The 21,923-nt window shown below is 48.2% G+C and overlaps 1 protein-coding gene and 1 long non-coding RNA gene across 2 annotated transcripts in view; both read right to left on the bottom strand.

Moving 5' to 3' along the window:
- Nucleotides 1-21,923, bottom strand: part of PTPRN2 (protein tyrosine phosphatase receptor type N2) — a 680,315-nt gene that overhangs the window by 100,213 nt on the left and 558,179 nt on the right. The window contains 1 exon segment of the mRNA XM_072851628.1: nt 10,117-10,329. Coding sequence (XP_072707729.1) covers nt 10,117-10,329 — 213 coding nt within the window.
- LOC140648534 (uncharacterized) lies at nt 13,545-17,908 on the bottom strand. Its single transcript, XR_012041266.1, has 3 exons — nt 17,516-17,908; nt 16,138-16,238; nt 13,545-13,655 (listed from the first exon to the last, which is right to left on the bottom strand). It is a non-coding gene; the product is annotated as an uncharacterized lncRNA (long non-coding RNA).

Below are 21,923 nucleotides of genomic sequence, written 5' to 3'. Positions count from 1 at the left end.
GTTTTAACTTCACACCCAAGAGCTTTCCAGTGAGGTTAATTAGGAATTGCAGCTCTTTATTTCACGCTTGTGGATGACAGTATATGGAATTTACATGCTCACATTCCCGTTTTACTGTACATATTATTTCCCCAGAGTACAGAGGGAGATGCTGTATGACATAATTTCACTATATAACATGAATTTACATATGTAGATTGTTCTTGCTCCCAAAACTACATTCAGCTCCATCACATTTCTTCTCCTATCTTATGTGGATAGCCAGCCACTGACGCCTTTCACTGTGATCCACTGCAGCAAAACCTCTTCCAGCAAATCACCCCGTTTCACTCCACATGAGGCATTTTTCTTTCCCAGGAAGCCAGGATGAACTCCAACTAAGAAGTTGGAAAAAGGTAAAATCCAAGTTTCTTTTCCCCACACTGTCAGAAAAGCAGCAGCATACTGAATTTTTCATTTTCATCTTTCCCTCATTCTTCTATTCACAGTTAGAGGGAAAATCAATATTCCTCCGACGGGAATATTCTGCCTGATACATTTTTGAAGATTAGGGGGACGTTCAGACCAGCAGTACCAGAAAATAGGTAGGGTTGGTAGTTATGGCTCTACTACAGCCCACTTCAAACCATATACCTCTGCTGTTGCCAGAGAGCACGACCAAGGAAAAGCCTTCCCACCTGCATGAAACGCATGTATCTATCTCCACGTTAGGTAACATTTCATGAGGGGAAAGGGGGTAGCTTTAATCAAGCTGTAAACTCAATAGCAAAAGTGAGTTTTATCATGATAATGATGAGCTGTTCCCACTTTGGAGAGCAAGATCAGCCACTTCTGAGATCTCTGAGATGCTGCCAGAACACAGTTCTGCAAACCAGCAGCAGCCCTACGTAGAAGGAAAAAGCAGGAATCATCAAGAAGCCTCCAACTATGTTAGCTAGACAGGAAAACAGAAAAATAAAAACTGCACCAAAAATGAATAGGATTTTATCAGTCTGAGATATTAAAAATTTAACAAACTATTTCCCTGATCAAAATCCGTGCTTGTTCAGAATGCAGTCATCCCAAGCAAACATCAATAAAACATCACTCATTTGTCTTTGGCAAAAAGTCTAGAAACTGGTCAGCAAAGCTTAGAGAAAACCTCATGCATTTTTCTCCTTTGGATAAGCCACCTACACTAAATTTTATTTTCTCCAATTCAAAAGCTATTCTCTCCCATCCCCCTCCAAATTAATTTTGGTTCTTTGCAAGATTCAACTTCTAGGAGTGTTCTTTTACAGTCCCCTTCTTCAGTCTTGATTTAGTTGTTTTGTAAGAATACAAGTGATGAAAACTGGATCGGCATGCTGAAAGCTGAGAACCTGAACTGGAAGATGAAGAGCTGCAGGAATGCCCCAGCTGACTTAAGCTGCAGTGACATACACTGGTACTATGAGAGCTTAGAACCTGCAATAGCAAAAATCACAGTGCAAAGACATCAGCTGAGCTGTCTCAGTCCTTTACTGTACCTCGCTGGTGTGCACTAACTCAATCAAATTTTCTTTTACAGTTCTTTAAACTGCTAGAAAGCATTTAGATCTCTGTTGTGCATGTAAATATATGAAAAGGAAAGCATCTTGGATAGGAGGTCCTTATCCCTGGAGCTGTAGCTTTGTCGCTGTTGAGAGGAATGAAATGAGGCCTCTTGTCCAGTCAACACAAATCACATCCTTGACTTCCAACTCTTTGTAGCTCTGCACACAGGCCACCCATGGGTCCCCCGCCCTCCCGTGTCACGCACGCTCCCGAGGCTGTTTGAGACACCACCTCTCACTTGTGCCTTTGGGAAGACTGGACCAGTTGAGCAGCATGACCCCAGTACAGCTCCAGTCTGCTCTACCCAAAGTTCTTATCTTATAGTTTATACCACAATAAAACGGGCAAAAACATCACCGTCCCCCCAGAATATTCAAGTTTGCAACATCCGCTTCCCTGCAAGAGCTGCACAACAGGGCTACAGGCAGAGGAAAGCTGAGGATTTAAAACCTACTTTTGTTCATCTGTCCCTCAAAACAGCCAAGTCCGTATGGGTTTACCAGGGTAAAACCTTAGGTGGCTGCCGTCAGCTTCAAATCCTTCACTAAGGCTAAGCACAAACACACAGTGCAGGAAGGAGAAGAGATCCCTGAAGCCGAGACCTCACTGGCTTTGGGCAGGACACAGACCTGCTCTGCCAGCACGCTGCCGAGCACAGCACATCTTCCCTGCCCGCACAGAGAAGGAGAAAGGAAGTGACACTGCATCCCCCACTCCCCTTCCCTTTCACTGTCCACCGTGTGAGACCGCTGTGCAGGATGAACAGATCTACCCAGAAGAAAGCAGGAAGAAGAATGTTTTTTATGCACCTTACAGACCTCAGAGAATAAACTGCAACCTGTTCCTGCTTGCAGGCAACATCATCCTACAACAACCGACAAACACCATCTACAACAGTTCTTTATGTACACAAAATTAACTTCTACTCTCTTCCAGGGAACACGACCCTGATACAAGATTCATTCCGCAAATAAAAAACTTCCCAGTTAAAAACTTTAATTTTTTTTTTTTTCTTCTAGTGCAGCACTCTGAGGGAATATGAGAGGCTCAGCAAGCCAGATCACAGTGTTAGCTGCTGAGCGTTCAGAGAATATACAATAGAAGAATGTGTCAAACCTGAAACATGATAACAGAGCTGCTCCAAAAGCAAAAAGGAAAATCCTAAAACAGAAAAAAGGGCAGAAGTGTGCAGGAAAGACAGGCCTGATTATCCTCTACATTACATCAGAAAAAAATGCCACTGAAGACAGTATAGTTATTCCAGAAAGAAATCAGGACACTTGAGATGATGTACTGCCTGGGACTGCAGATCAAATATTCTCCAGCCCATTAGGCAAGGCTGTGGTTATCTTTGGCTTTTTTATAACGTACAGGCACTGGGACATAATCAATTTACCAGAGGGAGACAATCCATTGTACTTATCCAGAACCAGCCCACGCTCAGCTGGCAAACAGCCTGCGGCGCGGCAGGGACGGGTGGAAAGGGCTCTGAAGCAGGAGTGGGATGCTCGGGAGCGGCAGCCCAGACCTCGGCGGTCCAGGACGGGGAGTTAGAGCAGGTAAAGCAACAGTGATTCTCACCCTCTAAAACAGGGTGGCCACAGCCAAACTACTAAGCAAACTGCCCAGTGAATGAATATATGTCTTTTTCTTGGGCTGTGCTAACTGTGCTGAGAAATTGTTTGGGAGAAAGTTGGGTGGCTTGGCCTGAAATGGTGCCAGGGCCATTCAAACAATTTACTGGTTTAAATTACTGGGTGAGATGCAGCCTGCAAGTCCAGAGCACCTCCAGCACATTTCTAAGAAATGCCTGTTTGGGTAAGGACTCTGGATTTCCCAGTAATTAAAAATGAGTCATTAACTTCATTTCCCCTCCTACTATTTTTTCTTAGCATTTTCTTACATCCTGAATACACAGAAATTATACTGCAAGATGCTTGGAGCACGTTTGTCCTTGTTCCACAAAACACCAAGCTCAAACGCCATATTCTTTACACAGGAAAAATAAACAAAGTCAGGTAAGGGGAGAGGGTCGACATCACCTCTCTGCCACTTTGCACTAGTCCCATGCAGATAAACAACCAACTGCTTGAAAAAGACAGTTTATATTACTCAAATCTAAACCCACATGGCACGTTCTTATCCAAGCACTCCAGGAGTTGTGTGTATACTCATTTTCCTTTCATGCCTGCAAAAACCCTCTCTCTCCACCTGCCCACTCTAATGTAAAGAGTATTTTACTCAAAAGCGTTGCTGCACTGCCACTGCTGCAGCAGCCCAGGACCTGGGCTGCAAAGGTAAAACCTTCTCTGCTCAGGGCAAGGCCATTTCTCCAACACTGAGTAATTTACAAAAGTTATTTTCTTAAATAGGAAAAGCTTGGAGGAGAGCTATTCGTAACAAGCCCAGCCAGCGCGGTTCCCCGGGGGCTGCCCCGCTGCCGGGGCCATGCGTGCTGGAGAGAGCAGGGCAGAGCAGGGGAGGAGGCGATGGGAGAGCACAGCTCCTCGCAGACGGACAGGGCAAGCTCAAATACAGATTTCCTGAAGTGCCCTCTGAAATCTGGGCCATTGGGCTTCAGCACTTAAAATGGGCATGTCTCATTAAGCAGTATTTTGAAGTTGATTTTAAACGCTAGGGGTAAGATTGATAACATACCCCTATTTATTTATTTATTTACTTACACCCCAATTTATCAAACAGGCATGTTTGATAAATTTCTGCTGATTTATAAATTCATACCGTATTTTGAAATGCTACTTTGAACATTACTACCATTTAACTCAATTTTATGGCTACCACAGGAAGCAAGGTTAGGGAATTACACAGCCCACTGCATCCCACGAATTGTGGATTGTTCTGAACACTAATCAGATAAAAAACAGATTAAAAGTTAAATACATATTTGTATACCTCCTGTTTTGCCTCATTCTGCTTTGCCCATCCACTGTCTGACTTCAGTGAAGTGTTTAAACATAAGGTAAGCTCTGCTAATCACCTGCAAACACTCCCCACTTCTTTCTTCTCTCCCATGATTGCTACACACAACTATTGTGTAGAATATATATTTTGTACATTGGGAAAACTGTCTCACCTTTAAAGTAGAGTCTATGTAACAACACTACATACAGTGTATTTGCAGGTTCCTGAGAATTTATTTTAAGACAAAATTCTAATTAAAGATAGAGAAAATTGTTAACATAATACACAATAAGCAGACTTAAATGGACAAGAACAACTCTTCTAATACATAACAATTACAGTTTGTCCTGTTGCTTTACATAGTCATATGAGATGATCTTTTTTTTCTCTTTTAATAAGGACACAGGAAAAGATAAGATTAAAAATGCATCATGTCCTTTGTTTTCCCAGAAGAAAACACAAGCAAGCCCGTCGTAGTAATCAGCCTTAAGGCAAAATTTTCATCTATCCAAAATCCTTACTAAAGGTATTCCTTACGGAATGTTTACTAAATACTTATGTACTGAATACATCTCATCCTCAGTGATATCTTTTTTGCTTCAGTGTCATGAGGGTCCTTGAAAATGAAACAGTTTTGCGTAGCCATGAGGTAATACTTCATGGTACTGATTCACCCCAGTTTACCAGCTTACTTTGGTCCCAATACTGATGGTAATTTGAATATTACTGAGAACTTGATAAATAAGAACAGCAAAATTTTCCTTTTTTTTTCCATTTCACTTAGTCCACAAAATTCCATTTTCTAAGGAGTTGATATACAGTATTACTATAACATCAAAGTCTAATACTATAATAACATGTTTGCTTATGAAAGTCAGTCTAGAGTGTAAAATATGAAGCCACATTAGAGGTAATGAATTATCTGTATTTAAACATACAAAAGAGGCATGATGGTTAAGTGGAGACTATGTTTCCAGTGGATTCTTTCAGTTGGAGCTTTTTAAAAATTTTGCAGCAAAATATTTATCGTAATTGTTGTAAATACCATGTTCTTAACATCTCTAATAACAAATACCAGCAGGATCAAAATCTTTAAAAGCACAAAGAAGTTCTTAGTGGCTTTGAATCCAGAAGGATCATGTAATTAATAAGACTGTATTTGCCAAAGGAATATATAATTTATATATAATATAACTCATGTAATAATGTAGAATTGAACATATAATTTACAACTATATGCCTGCCAAACGAAGTTATTTGAACAAGTTTTTAAAACAGCTGATGATGTAATCCAGCTGCACTGACAGTGCACGGCTCCTGTAACCTTGAACACTTCAGGCAGTTTAAGAAGGAACTTCATTGTAAACTGCTTGGTCTTTGCCCCCTTGCTTTTTCAAGGAAGTTCTTTTGGCTGAGATGAAGGAAAATTAAAAAGAACATTATTGACATAAAATATTAAAAGGCAGGCTTTCTCAAGCCAGCTTTAGTGCATTTTAACTTTTGCCTTTAAATTCCATTATGGGCAACGTTTTGCAGAGCATTATCAGTGATGCAGAAGACTATGCTCATCGCAAAGTTCTGCAGTGCAAAGTATAAAATATGCTGATGATTTAACATCTCGCACAACCCAGCGTTCCCCACACGGGGGTCAAAAGCCAGAGTTCAGCTGGACTCACAAATACATCACTCTTGAATCAAACAGACCATCCCTAAATAGTAGCAGTCACTAACATACACTCATTACATTAATAAATTGCTCGCTAATGGGAGCAGTGACAAGTAAGATGTGCACTTAGTGGCCCTGTTTGCAGCCCGCCCCCGATGCCTGAATGCCCGTTTTTCTCTGGGTTACGTTCTAAAGGCTTCAAAGTGCACGAAGAAAATCTGCTCAGTGTTGTGAAATAAATCAAAGACTGTCTGCTGAAAATTCCTAAAACGCTTTGGCCCTAATCTCCCGGACCAGAGAGTGGGCTTGCAGAATGCTAAACTTGCTTTTCAAAGAAGATCAAAGCAACACGAGCAACAAACACGGGTGCAGGTGTGCACATGCGCAGGGGCACCACGGAGGCACTCAGAGCCTCTTTTTAGTCAGCCCTGAATGCTAACGCTGACTTATCTAATCATTACATGTGTGATTTGAAAGGACAGGAGACGTGTTTAAAAGGTATGCAAAAATTGTCCACCTTTATGTATAAAATGCATTTTATGCACATGCAACATTTTCCGCGATACCCTATTCCCTTTAATTTTGAAAAGCTCCTTAGCCACTGCCTAATTAAACCAGCCTATAATTTTGTTGTTTAGTGATTCAAAGATAAATGAAGTTGTAATTGTGTATCTACCCTTCCTCGCGTTACTTAGTCTTTAAATAGGGTTTAGTCCCCCAGACCTTACTTTAACACTTTGAAGGCCAGCTGCTTGCCTTGCCAAACACCTGAAGAACCAGACTCACACCGCAACCTCTTCAAGCGGCATTGGGCCCTTTGCCAGCTTACCAAGGGCACCGCAAAGATTTTATTTGCCTGCTTCAACTTTTAGACGGTATTGGTTCTTCTGCCTAAGACTGGTCACTTGTACCCATGCTCACACAAGAAATACTCGCGCTAGTAGGTAAGTGGGCTCACACAAGAACTGCTCGCGCTAGCAGGTGAGTGCCCGAGGGAGAGTGACGTTGCATGACAGGCACTACGCCTCCGGCGCGGGGGGAGACTTAGCAGCCAACCTGCTATTTCCCTGACAATATGGTTTGTCTGTTTTCCCCTTCTCAAGCTGGTATTTCACTGCGCAAGCTAGAAGGGGGGGGGGCGGGGGGGGGGAAGCAGCTGTGGGAAAAAACTCTTTGAAGTTCACAGGGTGAGTAAGGCAGGAGTAAAACCCCGGATGAACTCTGCTGGCTGAACTGGGTTAGGATGAAAAATGCTTCTGCTAAATCTTGAAAATTTAGGTCAGTCTTGTTTATGTGAAGAAATAAACCACTGACATTTTGAGAAGCATGTGAATCGAAGTGATATTTCAGTGTTCTCTCTGAATCACATTGGGCCACCAGGCCTTTTTATACCGACCAATTTTTCCCTCTTCAAATTAAAAAAAATAAATCTGAATTGTCACTTAAGCTGTAAGCAGCAACATATTGGAGTAGCGTGCTTTAAAGTGTAGTGGCAGCAGCTGCTGAAATATTTCATATTTTTAAAATACACTGACTTAACCGAGTAGATACTTGGGAAACATTTAACAGAAGAGAACAAAGTAGGTACAATTTTCAAAGCTATCTGCTTTTTTCTTTCCTCGTATTAATACAGGCTACATTATTCCCCTATGAGTATCACAGAAAATGAGGAAAAAGATAATTGATGCTTTTCTGAGACCTAACTGATGTTACCCAAAACATGCATCACACCAGATATCCATTACATTTAACACAGCTCAACATAAGGCGATTTTGACGATGCGAATGGGGCTCAATCCTGTTTCTCTTCAAATCCACGTGAATAGTTTATCATATACAGAACCAGGCTCAGCAATTCATTTTGATAAAACGCTACTTAGCAGCATCAAAACTGCCTGAGTATTTTGTCTGCTTATACTGGGGCCTCCTACTGCTGCCATTGAAACAAATGGCAAAATTCCCATTTACTTCCATGGGAGGAGAGCCAAGCCCTGAGAAACCTTTGTATTTAAGGAAAAACATTTTTCCTCCCACTCATGACTACAGTTCCCCTGAAAAACCAATGGAAATGTTTAAGAAGTCAGGTGGTTAGGACTGGGCCCAAAGGTCAGGAACAAAGAATATTAATACAGTCTCGCTATTGAAAAACTGAGCAGCATCCTCGAAGCGTTGTTGTTGTTTTTAAACAGAAAATGACACTCTCAGATCTAACTAGGAAGATTTTAAAATACATATAAATCTGGGAAGAAGAAATGAAGCACACATTTAATTTAGTGTCTGGATTACAGATTCTTATTAAACAAACCAGAGCTCATTATAAAATCAATATCAACTTAACCACTATACTCCCAGGAGAAATGGCAAAAAAGGTCACTCCAAGAAATTCAAACAATTTTCCTGCTGGAAGGGCACGATTTTAATTACAGATACTATTAATTAGAGCTGTCAGTAGGAAGATTGTCCTGTTAATTATCACAAATTCAGTTTCAAGTGTGATTTTGGAACCTGGAGGGCTTCTTTTTTAAATTAAGAATTATTGTATTCACGTTTGATGGAAGAAAAAGACTACCTATTGCTTCTGTGGTTTAAATAAGTCAACAACAAGTTCCCTATTAAAACCAACCAAAAATAATTTATGGCCACAGTCTCTTTGGCCAACAAAACTGATCTGACAAACTGCTGTTTTGTTCACACTTTATCCTGGAGGACACTCCTTTTTTCCACTGGAAATGCTCTTGCTCTCGCTCTCTCTTGCTTTGGAAGTCATTAAATTTAAAGATGTAAAGTAATTTAAAGATGTTTTTTTTTCAGTAAACATTCAATCCAAACTGAAAACCATTCCTGAAGATACTAATTGTTACAGAAACATTCGTATTTATCATTCTGTACTGAAATCTCCCTGGACCCAGCCTGTGGAGACGTACTTAATACGTTACATCTTTAACACGTAAGAGGCACAGGCAGACCCAAACTTTGCGAGGAAATATGAGTTGATTCCCGTATGACTCCCAGCTGCCAATTTGAATCTACCTCAGCTCCAGAATCCAGAAAGACCATAATGTCTGAACCTAAGCAGAACAAGAAGGTAAAATAAAACTTGACAGAAGAGTGCCATTACCGAGACCCTACGGGGGCACAGCAGACATGGGTACTACAGCAACAATGTTTACACATTCTTGAATTCTTTTTCCTGGTCACACTTCAAATATACCGGGATAGCAGACCAGGGCTGTGTGGTGTAACACATGCATTGCCACACCAATAACACACCAAGAAATAAAGTGCCACGATCTCAACCAAACTTCAGGAAGATGCAGAGTGTCTCTCCAGCCAACACTTGTGAAATTGAAAGAGAAAGCCTGAGGTTTCTGATTTATTTCAGGAAATCTGAGTGCAGTCCTCCCGCATTACTGGGTACACATCTGCGACCATTGTTCTCCCAGAACCAGTCCTGGTTTACCTCCCCATCTATCAGCATTAGATTTCATTTTATCTGAATAATGGCAGAAGGTGGCAACAGATCGGGTCAAAGGCTCTTTTCATATCAGACCCTGAAGAAGTCGATTACTCAAAAAGAGAGACATCTTCAGATAACCGTGCAATCCATTCCTCATAAATGTTAAAGATTTTTCGTTATTAATAGTGGCAGGGGTGACAGATTATGGATATTAATGTTATTTTTCAGAGAATTTCAATGGCAAGGGCTTCTTCTTTCCTTTTTTTTTTTTTAAATGTTTCTAATTAGGCACGAATGTACAGCAACTACCAGAACAGCCAAGATTAATCCCCAGCAGCAAAAAGCCGCTCCAGTGAATCCGCGGGAATATGAACGGAGCCGGGGGGCAGCGTCGGGAACAAACCCACCCCCCGGCTCCCAGTACGGGAGGGGTCCCCCCGGGGGCTGCCGGGCACCCCGGGGGAGCCGGGCCGGAGGAGGAGAGCTCGGTCCTTACCTGATAAGCAGCGGGGGCGTCGGAGCCGGCGTCGGTCCCCAGGGCCGAGAGCTTCTCCTTCAGCCGGTGGTGGGCGCGGTGGCGGAGGCAGTAGGCGACCCCCGACGCCGCCAGGACCCCGGCGATGCCGGCGAGGGAGAGGAGGGTGAGGAGGAGGAATTTGGCGGACTCTGCCTCTTCCCCGCGCTGCGGGAGCGGCGGGACGTGGCTTTTCTGCAGGGGAGGAGAGAGAGGCAGCGCCTGAGTTGCGCGGTGGCGGAGCAGCGCCGAGCAGCGCGGAGGGGGGGGCCCCGTCGAGGGAAACACCCGGCAGCGCGAACTTTCAGCCAAGGATGGAGGCGAACGGGCGGGCAGGGCCAGCACTGCTGACATGCCCCCCCCTCCGTCCCCTCCCCTCCCCTCCCGGCGGCTTGCATTTAACGACCGAAAGGCGGAGGCGGGCGCGCTGGCTGCGCGCAAGCACCGCGCCGCGCCCCGCAGTTCCGCGCCCCCCCCGCAGGACCGCATGCAGGGCCAGGGGCTGCGAGGGGGCAGCAAGGGAAAATCCGGTATTTTTTTTTTCTTGGAGTGAAAAGCGAAACACGGAACGACGGGGGGGGGAAGTAGGTGGCGGTCCTTCCTTTTGTCTGTTGTAGAAGGAAAAGGATAAAGAAGCGCGATAGTTCCAAACTCCTCCAGATTACTATTATTTTTGCAGCGATAGGAGAGAATCCTTCTAGTGCGTTTCACTTGTCTCCATGTGCTAAAAAGTTGTACAATAATTTCCCCTCATTAGCTTCATTATAAGCTATATTAGCAACAATTAAAAACGCAACATGAAAATGAAAAGACCAGGCGCGCAAATTGCAGCAAGACTCATTTGGCCTGCTTTCCCCCTTTCACAATTACCAGGGAAATGAATTGAAAAGCACGCCCCTGCCTCAGTCCTGGTTGCTACAAGATGAGAACAATTAGCAAACTCCTTTCCACCACCTAATTTCGCGTGGTAACAAAATGGATTTTTCCCCATGAATGCCTAGCCGGCCTATTCATTATCTCTCCTCTATTAGTAATTTTCTGCTCCGTATTCAGCTAGCCAGCTCTTAATTTCCTCCTGTCTTGCAGTGTACACAGTGGCTCTTATGTCAGGCCCGGTCCATTTTTATCTTGTAATCATAAAGGCCACCAAAGCAATTATCGCTGGTCTTGACTGTAAAAGCTTGTCATTAATTAGCCTCCTTGCCTTCAGTGCTGCGGATTAGCCGGGGCTGAGGCAGAGTTAATGGAAATGCAGGCTCAATAAGACTCCCGGATTTTCTTGCCTGGATGCGCCGGGCGGAGGAGGGCTGCCGGGTTTGTAAACCCCGGGCGGCGGGGGGCGGGCGCAGGGCTCGCCGGGGCCGGGCATGTGCCGCCCGCCGCCGCCTCCGCGCCCGCGCAGCCACCGCCGGACCCGCCGCCTCCCTGCCTCCCTCCCCCAAACCGCGGCCGGCCCCTCCTCCAAATCCCAACAGCCACCAGGAGGACGGGGCTGACCCCCCCCCCTCCCCGCCCCGGCCCGGGGGGGGGGGGGCTCCGGGGCCGCCTCCCCGCGCCCACCCCCCGCGCTCCGCGGCCCCCGCCGGGCACCTGCCCCGGCCGCGGCGGGGGGAGCGCGGCCTCGGCCCGCACCGCTGCCCGCCCTCCGCACCGGGCGGGGGGCGGGGGACGGGGGAGGGGGCTTGCAAAGGAGACCCGGGAGGGGCAGCACCGACGGCAGCCGCCGCCTGCTCGCAGCTCCCGCCGCCTCGGCCCTGGGGGCCCGGGGGGGGCAAAGGGCCGCCGCGCTCTGCCATTAGCATCTCCGTGAAAGGCCGCCGGCCCCTCGGGGCCGGAGGTCGCAATCTGCATCTAAATAGGCAGCTCCAGCAAAAGTGCCGGCGCCCCCTCCCCGGGCGCTGCGCCCCGGGACGTTAATCCGCCTCGCCGCGGCGTTTGGCCTCCCATCAGCGAGGCAGGGACGAGCCGCCCACCCGGGCCCCCCGCGGGCCGGCCCCGCTCCCCGGGCGGCTCGGGCCGCCGCCCCCGCCTCGGGTCCCGGGAGCGGGCAGGGGCACCGCCGCCGGCGGCGGGAAGGAAGAGGCTGGCGGGCGGTTGCGGGCACGGCTCCTGAATCTCCTCTCTCTCCGCTTTCGCCATCGGGGTTTTAAACGATTTTCCTTCTCCGGTTGCCGTGCGAAAGAGCCGCACGAACACCCGGGGACAGGGCTGGGCGAGAGAAACAATGGCAACGGCGGGAGCACAGTGCTGTCAGATGCCCCGAGTGAACACGGGGGAGAGAAAGAGCGTGCCTGCCTTTCTCCCCCTGGAGTTCCAGTGATTTTAGATGTCGCTTCCAACTTCGCCAGGCAGTTCGCCCGCAAAGCCGGGGCTACCGTCCCCGGAGCTGGCTGCCCTTAACAAAAGAAGTGCTCGCCGAGACACCCCGCACGTCCCCAGCGCACGGCTGCACCCGGGAACGTGAAACACACACGGGGAAGAGTTTGAAACCTTCCGTGGGGTGTTGAGCATTGTTTACATCTCGGCAGGCATCTTCCGTGGGGAGCCGTGTAGCCGTGTCCCCAGTGATGGGCTCCAGGCAGGCGAGGGCTTGCAAAAACCCGACACGTCTGGGGGACCGGCGCCAACGCCTGCCCCGACTCTCCGCGCCCTGGAAGGGGATGGCGGCCCCGCAGCGGGAGGGAAGGGGCGACGGGGCACGGCCGCAGCCCGCCGCTCTCCGCCTGCGCGGCCGCCCGGCGGTACCCCGCCCCGTCGGAGCGGCTGCCGGGGAAGGGCGAGGGGCTGTGCCGGGGGGCCGCCGGCCCTTCTCCCCGCTCCTTCCTCCCGCCCGCTTCACGGGGAGCACCTCCGGAGCCGCTGCCGTCGGGGCCCGGAGGGTTCCCCTCTCCCCTCCCTGCCTCCGGGTGGGGGTGGAGGGGGGGGGGGGTTGGTGCTTAGGGCCACCTCGGCCAGCCCCCACGCCTCCCCTGGGAAACACCCCGGCATCGGTGACGGCTGCCGGCTGCGCGACCCCGCATAAAGCGCCGAGTAAAGCCGACGGCGAAGCCCCGCCGCCTGGCTCCGGCTGCGGGTCCCGCAGCGGCGGCGCTCCCGGGCTGGGGACACCCGGCGCCGCAGAGGGCAGCGGGGCCCGGCGCCCCCGGGCTGTCCCATCAGGAGAGCTTCAGGAAACAGTCCCCACTGCCCCCAACTCAGCTGGAGAGACCCGCTGCCCTTTCATCCTGCTTGATGTCTGACCAAACATCAAATTATGAAACGGGTAAAAATTAATCCGACGAGTTAGTTACCAGCTCCCCCCCCGAGCACAGATTTCCCCACCTCACCTAAACCCCTGATTCTTCCCTGCAGTAAGGCCCCAGCCTGAAACGGAGCCCAGGGTTAATTAGAGGCGTCCTGTCAGACTTGACTTGAAATTGACTTGAAATATTTATGAATTTGACATTTACAGTCGGATGTCTTTTAAAGCAGAACACCTCTCCCTGTGCTGGTTGGGGCTGCCACGGTGCGGGTGCGTGTGCCTGGGGTGGAAGGGGAACAATAGCTGTTGCATAACAAGAAAAACAAATCACCTTCCCCCCCCCAAGGCTTAACAAATAAATAGACCACATAAGTTACACATAATTAAATATTAAACTCGGCTACATGTAACTATGCATGGTTTAAACTTTATATAACAGAATATATTGACATTCCTCTGAATGATTTTCCGCTTGGAAAATTGTGTAGTATCACAGAGTCCCAAGTGAAGGAAAAACAACTAATTCCTAAATGGATGGCTTAGGAAGTGACTCTAAATACGGAGGCTTTGGAGATGTTCAGACAGTCTTTCCTTGCTTTAAAACAGCCCGGCCTGAGCTTAAATGCTAGAAGGCAGCGATTTACCCTGTCTCAAAACAACATTACACCTACCACTTACACTCAACAGTGTTTGCTTGAAGTACACTGCTTCTGTGAGGGTTTGTGGTGGTTGTTTTTTTTAAAGAGGGAAGAAAAAAATGCTTAGGATCTGATCTCATGTAGGCTTTCCCGCTCCCTCGACAGAACGCATTTTATATACACCCAAAAGTGAGTCAGTAACTAGAGCAGCCATAACTTTGGAGTCACAAATCACTGTTCTAATCAAAGAGCAGCATCCCGTTCTGCGGTGTCATCCCATGATGCAGCAGAACCGCCGACATTTCAAACGAATTCCAGGCAAATGTCAGTAAATATTTAATGTACGCTTTCATGTAAATAAGTTCTCACACCTATGTTGGAAGTGTGGGAGAAAGTCTTTGTAAGAGCAGAGAGGAGCTCCCATGCAGTGATGTGAAAGCTCACCTTCCAGATGCCTCAGCAGAATTACACTTCATTATTTCCTTTAGGACACGGGGCCTGATTCTGGTCCTTGCTGAAGCAAAACTCTAACTGAAGTTGAGGTGTTGTTTTGCTTCATAAATTTAAAAAGATATTCCTGATTGAAAACCCAGTTTGCCAGTTACTACACCCGACCTTTCTTCCAGTTTGCAAAGGAAAAATCACTCCCATTCATTTTAAACCAACTTGACATTATAATTTTTTGCAATTTTTGCATGCCTTGATTTTTACATTTATATTAGCTAGTTTTGTTTCTGAGCAATAATAAAAAAATGCAGATTTCTTAGTAAACATGGGCAAAAAGATGAACTTCAGAATACGATTTGTTTCAAAATATTAGAACGTTAAAAAACTCAAGAGGTGCTATTTTTAATTTGGAATTCACTATAGAATCTAATAAATGAGAGAAGTGAGGCGGAAATAATCATGTATTAATTCTGTGCGTTACAAAATCTTTTCAGAAGCTATTATCAGAGCAAGAGGCATTGTGGTTTGGATTCAGGGTGGGAGAAATCCTTTGTGCAACTGAAAGCTATTGTTCCTCTGTGCAGATGAAATTGTACTTGCAAATCTGCCATTCAAGGAGGGAAAAAAGTGCCTAGGCAGAAGAAAAGAATTCTACAAGAAAATAATTATTCTTAAAAATAAACTTCACTAAAATAAGTTTTAGTTCATCAGGGTTTTTTTTAGGAGAATCCTTTGCTAATAGTCGCAGCCACTGACATTAAAACAAACCATAAAGGATATGTGTATTATTTCCTTAATATAGAAAGCATGAAGAAAGGGATGTGTGTGGGTGTGTATGGAGATATATATATAATATGTATTCATATATATATATATACACACACATCTGTGTATGTCTGCTCGCTTAAATAAATCTAAACTTAAATTCACTTCTAGTAATATCCCTCTGTAAGGTTATCTGAGCAGGTTGAGATACACTATGCTGGCTAAGTTTTGATAGGTTACTAGAAAACCAGAGAAATACTTTACATCAGGAGGAGCCTGGCTACCCTAATCTGTCCCCAGGAAACCTACAGATAAGATTTTTTTCCTTTAGTAAAATAAGAAAGCAAACAGAAGGGAAAGCAGCATCTCCCTCGGTTTTGGTTCCTGCTTCTCCTCCCCTCCTTCGCACTCCCAGTCAGGTTAGACTGGGGCAGCAGGGCCTGGGGATGTTCACCTTCACTGCATATAATGTTTCTTGCGTTCAGCACTGCACTCCCGAGCTGTACGGTCTGGGCTACTTGTTGGTGTTTTAAGGGACTATCTTTAGAGTTAGTAAGAGGTTTCTGGGGCTGCTGTCCTCTGCCTCCCTCCTCACCCCCCTCCCCCCGGAAAGCTTGCCTGATGCCAGGATCACTTTCAGCAGATGTCAGTTCATCACCTGAAATGAGGTCAATTTAATGCTTTTACTCGGGAGGATGAAATCGGATGGGAAGGTACTTTTTGCTTCTTTTAGGGGTCGGAAAGATTAGACAAATCGACAAACACAAAAGGCAGATGGATTTCTGGGAACTGCAGCTTATTCAAATCACTGAGAAAGGTCACTGCAAGAGCCACAGATCTATTCATCTGTAGGGGTACAATGATCTTTCCGCAACCTTCAACACCACAAAGCACTCTGGAGCGTCTCTATACCTTTTAGTAGGATTAATACCACGAACAATGACTGAATACAATCAAGAATTCAGCGAGTTCAAAGATCCCTTGATCAATGGTAGATATTTTCTTCTGGCTTCCTAAAGGCAAACAGAAGTGAAGTTTCTGGTTAGAGTTACAAGAAATTATAACTATTATCCTGAATCCCACTACAAGGTGATGCTGAAATGCCAAAATGTCGAAGAACCCCAAAGAAGTTTGTGGCGTGGAAGGAATAAGGTTGCAAAAGAGGAAATTTAAAGAGCTTCAAGATTTTCCTGAGGATCTGGGTATTTTTTTAAGTCGGTACTTAGTTAAAGAGCACGGCACAAAAGCCTACAGCATCACTGACACACTGTAGGGGTAACACACGACTCAGGAAACCGGACAGCCACATCCATGCCTGTGGAGGAGGTAGGTGAGCTAGAGCCGGAGAAGCGTGGCCCGTCCTGCCCGCAGCCGCGCAGCGCGCCTCTGGGGTGGCAGCAAGAAGAGGAGGGTGCGGAGACTTCACCACGGTGAAGAAACTTCGATTCCCATCTCTAAGGGCTCAGGAGCAACTAGGGGAAAGCAGCAGAATGGGAGCACCAGGACGCAGGTTTCCTCCTCAGCCCAGGCTTTGTAAGCCAGAGTGAAACAGATAAATAGAGGGCTCAGCAGCTCCAAGTCACTGTCAGAGCCCGAGCCAAGAGGACGGTCAGCGACAGCCGAGCTTAATCAAGCATCTTCAGCAAGCAAGAGAAACACAAGCCGTAGTGCCAGCGCTGACCTAATGCTGATGCTGAAGGCACATAATTTAGGGATTAGACAAAGCGCCCTTAAAACCGAGTGCCAACAAGCGAGCCGTCTCTCGGTAACACGCTGGTGGAGCCCGGGGCCCCGCCAGCGGAGCAGCCGCCCCGTCTCGCAGGGAGCCGGGCCGGGCCCCGCGGCTCCCAGGCCGCCCCCGCCCGGGGACGGGGCTCCGGCGGCCGCCTCCGCGCACCCGCGGCGGGGGGCCCGTCCTCGGGGCACCGAGCCGCGAACGGGCCGAGGGGAGCGGCAAGGGCACGTCCTCGCCGCGCCGGGGCCGCTGCACCCGCTCCTGTCTGACGGCCCCCGAGGCCGGGGGCATCCCGGGAAGCGCTGGGCCGGGGGCGCCCGGGGCTTTGGCGGCCGCGGGGCCGGCAGGAGGCGAAGCGGCCCTCCCGCCGCCCGCACCGCTTCGCGGGGAGCCGGCCCGGCCTCGACCGACGGGGCGGGCGGCGGCAGCGGCTGCCCCCCATCCCGCCCGCCCCAACACCCCGCTCCTCCGCCCCACGCCGCGCACCCGGCTCCCACGCTCAGCCCCGGCCGGGCCGCCTCGGAACACGGCGCTCCCCCCCCCCGCCGCGTTTACCTGCTGCCATGGCGGCGCAGCCGGCGTGCCGGGACGGGCTCCTCCCTGGGAGGGCTCAGCGCACCTCGGCGGGCTCTAGCAATCCTCCTCCGGTGCCAAAACTTCCCCCGCTCCCCCCGCCTCCCCACTCCCCTCCTCGCGCAGACAAAGGCGGCGGCAGGCGGCAGGCACCAGCGCTCCTCGCAGCCCGCAGCCGCCTCCCGGCGGGGCGGGGGGAGCCGGCGGCCCCGGGCGGCCCGGCGGTCCCCGCGGGGCGCGGGCGCGGGTGGAGGATGCCGGCGCGCCCCGGCGCTGCCCTCCTTATATCGGGCCGCTCGCAGCCCCTGCCGGCTGCCGCACATGGCCCATCCACCGGTTGCTATAGCGATGCCTCCCCTCCACATGTTGCTGGCAGCAATTGGCTAAGGAGGTCTGGGCTGCTGAGAAACCCTTCGCCGGAGTGAGGCGGTGAATGGACACGGGCTGTGTCACTCATTTGGAAAAGCTGTTTGGGGTTTCTCTTGTGGATGTGTGGGGGGTTTTCGGTTCGGGGTTTTTTGTTGTTGATTTTTTTTTTTTACGCGTCCCCCCATCTCTTTTTTTTTTCTTTTTCTCTTTTTTTTTTTTTTTGGTGCCACTCTTGCAAGATGGAAGCGGAGGGTAGAACAATGACGGAAAGACAAAAATAAAATCAAGCAAGGACAGCAAGGAAAACCTAAAGATCATTTGCATGACAATACAGCAAAGAAGCCCGCAACGTTTCTTCCTGAAAAGACTTTCCTCCGTAAAAAAAGAAAAAACCAACCACACAGTGCCAACCAAAGGAGGTCCAAACTTTTCCCCCTCCCGTCCCGGTTCTCCAAATAACACACGAATTTAGGAAGGAGCAGCGTGCTGCGACCAGCCACGGGACAGCGGCGGAGCCCGGTTAAACAAATCACGGCAGGGAGTGCTGAGAGCCTGTGCGGTGCCGGTGCGGGGCCGCGCTGTGCCCGGCGCTGCGCACCCCTGACTCCGAGTTACAGCCGCTTTTCCGCGCAGGTGCCCGGAGCAGCACCGGCCCTTACAACGAAACGGACCCCGCAGTCTTCCCCGTCTCCCCCAAATTACAGCACGCCGCCGACAAACACTCTGCGGGGGCACCCCCGAAGCATCTGCCCGCGGAATGCGAAGGGGGGGCTGCCGGCTGGAGGTGACAGGTCCTTGGGAGGCCCCTTCAGGCCCCCCCCCGCCCCCGAAGCGCCCTCCCGCCTCCCTCTCCCCATTGTTTCCCATTGCCCCTACGGCTGGGGATGGCAGGCAGGGCAGAGCTGGCCCTCCTCTAACCGCGGGGGGAGGGGGGGGGCACCCTCCCTTCCCCTTCCCCTTCCCCTTCCCCTTCCCCTTCCGCTTCCCCTTCCCCTTCCCCTTCCCCTTCCCCTTCCTCCCCATTCCCCTTCCCTTTCCCCTTCCCCTTTCCCTCCGCAGCCCCCGCCGCCGCCCCTGTGCCCCAGCCTCCCCCGGCTCGGGCGGCGGCAGCCCCTGCGAGCCCCCCCGGGCAAAACCCTCCTGAGCCGAGAGAAGCAAATCAGGGAGGGGAGCTGCTCCCCCGAGGGCACCTCCCGCCCGCCCCGCTCCCCCGCCGCGGGGCGGCCCCGGTCCCGGTCCCGGCCCCGGTCCGGTGCGGAGGGGCCGGCGTGCGGGGCTGGGACGGGATGGACGGGGCGGGCCGGGCCGCCCCCTTCCCCACAGCCCCGCCGCACCGGCAGCCGTCGGGGGCACGGCCCGCTGCAGCCCGCCCGGCCCCGGCGGCCTTTGCCTTCCCGGCGGGACCGGGCGGCTCGGGCTCCCCGCGGCTTTCCCGGTGGCACTGCGGCAAGCCCGTTTTCCTTTTTTTCCCTCTTTTTTTTCTTCTCCCCCCCCCGACAGGCGCCTTGGCAAGCACTCGGGCCTGTCGGGGAAGCCAAGGAAGGGCGAGGGCAGCCTGGATCCCCAAAGCACCCCCCCGCCCCGCCCGGCCGGGACACTTCCCTTCAACCTGTAGGACAGCACCAAAAGTGTCATCACCGTCCACTGGACTGGGTCGTTCTGCCCTATTCAGAAAGGGCAGAGCAGTTGTGCCCTAGGCTCGCCCCCGATAACCGTACACGCACCCCGACCCTTCCCATTTCGGATTGAGGAAGGTGCTGTTTACACCAACACCATTTTTGACTCTAAGGTGTCCGGGGAGAAGAGGTACTCCTCGTGCTCCCACCTGGCTTCTGCTCACGGAAAATCCTTCACGTTCCCACAGATTAACACAAACTTGGCTTCTCCAAACATTTAATCAGCTACATTTTTAGTGCACGGTACCAACTTACTACTTTGTCAGTCTGTCAGCCTGATAGCACGCTTCTCTGTCTAATATTATCCTGCCCCAGGAAGAGCCATAGCATACATCATTTGCTCACTAACCTGTGTTACTTAAGTTGAAAGATAAATGAACCCGCCAAGAGATTTCATTAAAAGGACACGTGTGTTTGCATATTGATCCTCCTAATGAACTGTCTGAAACTGATAAATACTTCCATTAGCTTTGTAGTTTGTATTTCTTATTTACAAATATATTCATTATCATTTCCCGGGCAAATATTGCATCTTTTCAGAACTGTCAGGTTCTGAACAGGTTAAACATGAAATTGACTGGCCAAGTGTCACGAGACAGCAAAATACTATTTAAAATACATATTTTTTCAAAGCAGTGAAATTTTGAGAAATTTGTAGTGAAATTTAAAATACTTTTCATTTTAATGTAATTTTCATTACTTTTATCACATGCTAAATCCAGCCTTTGAAGGGATGGCAAATATCTGTGAGGGTTATGTCACAGGAAAGAAATTATTTAAACATAGATTATTTAATGTGCTATTCATTAAAAACGTAGGATGTGTTGCCAGACAGAAGAAAAAATTTTCAATAGTTTACTAATTCAAAACTTAAAAACTGTTTTTAAAGTTTGCATAGTACAGTTACTCACAGCCCTTATTTGTGGATCAGCTTACTGGTACTTGATCAAACCTCATTTTCAACTGAGTAACTTACATTTAGGTGATCTAAATACATTTTCTCATATGATTTAATGCATTTGTAAATGGGAAACCAAAAAAACTCTGACATCAGCAGCATTTCATTATAGAATTTCTAGAAAGTTTCATGCCTTTTTCTTGGAAAGCATTTGAAATCGAAAGTAAAAATGGCTTTGAGACAGTTCCTCTGGCTTTAGTGCATCTAAAATACCAGTATTTTGAAGATTCGCATTAACATTCATTGAAATTCAAGAGCTGTATTTGAACTATGCCTAAACTCAAAATATTCTGAACCTTGCAATTTCAATGGGAATGATGCTGAAAGATATTTCCAGTTTGCACAGAACAAAACTCTTTTCTGAGAACCAGCGATGTTTGTCAGGACTCCCTAAAAATCTGTTCCTCATAACTGGGTGCTGAAAACCACGCTGACCTTTTTGTCTTGATTTCTGACTACAGATCTGTCTGCGGGTTTAAGTTTAGTCACTTCTTTCTGCAAATGCATGCACAATATATAGCATGAAATAGATTTTCATTATTTTAAAGGATGTGTGATAAAGCTAAACCACCTTTTAATCTCATTTGTTGCTTTGTTTAAAAGTTTTATCTAACATCCTTTGGAGCCTTGCTCTTTAAATACAAATCCAAGTATGTTGCAGAGGATTTTCCACAGATTTTCTGTCCGCGAGGATCTTAAGATCAAAGTTGAATTTCCTTCACTCCTATGAGCAAAAAGGTTTTTCCAAATATTAAGTTCCTATACACATTTTTTTCAAATTACCTTAACTCTAGGAATACATGTATTAAGAAAGAGATGGAGCCCCATGTCTTGAAACCACCACACCTTTCTTATAAATAAACCCAACACCTAGGACCATAATTTGAAAATGGACTTAGCAGTATTTTAACCACTAGACTCCACTGAGTTTTATGTCTTATCTTCCCATGCTCATCTGTGAAGAGCAACACCAGACACTTTCTACTTCCAAGTAAATTCTAGAGCTCTCAGCTTTATTAAGAAAATGATTTCATTCTGGCTAAGATTTGAATCTAATTAATCTGTCTTGCATTTTAAAAATGATAACTACATTCAAGCTGCATACTATTCTTCAGAGACAGCTTAAAATATTAATTAAGTAAAGAGTGCATTTTCTATTTATTTTAATTACATTAATACAGTTTCAATAAATAAAATAGTTCTATGCTTCATCAAATCAAACAAACTTGAATGCAAATTTTTCTATTGATTATTTCTCTGTTCACATTGGCCCTTTTGACTGTTTATTTTTAAATAGGAAAGAGATGCAGAAATGTTTGGGGGTTCCCATTAGTGAAATGAGGTCCAACTGTCTGAACAGGTCAGCTCAGCCTTCTAGGAGGCTGAT

Source organism: Ciconia boyciana, chromosome 2 (genome assembly GCF_034638445.1).
Source record: "Ciconia boyciana chromosome 2, ASM3463844v1, whole genome shotgun sequence".
NCBI lineage: Eukaryota > Metazoa > Chordata > Aves > Ciconiiformes > Ciconiidae > Ciconia > Ciconia boyciana.
Note: the sequence above shows the minus strand (reverse complement) of the source record. Positions and strands in the feature narration are given on the sequence as shown.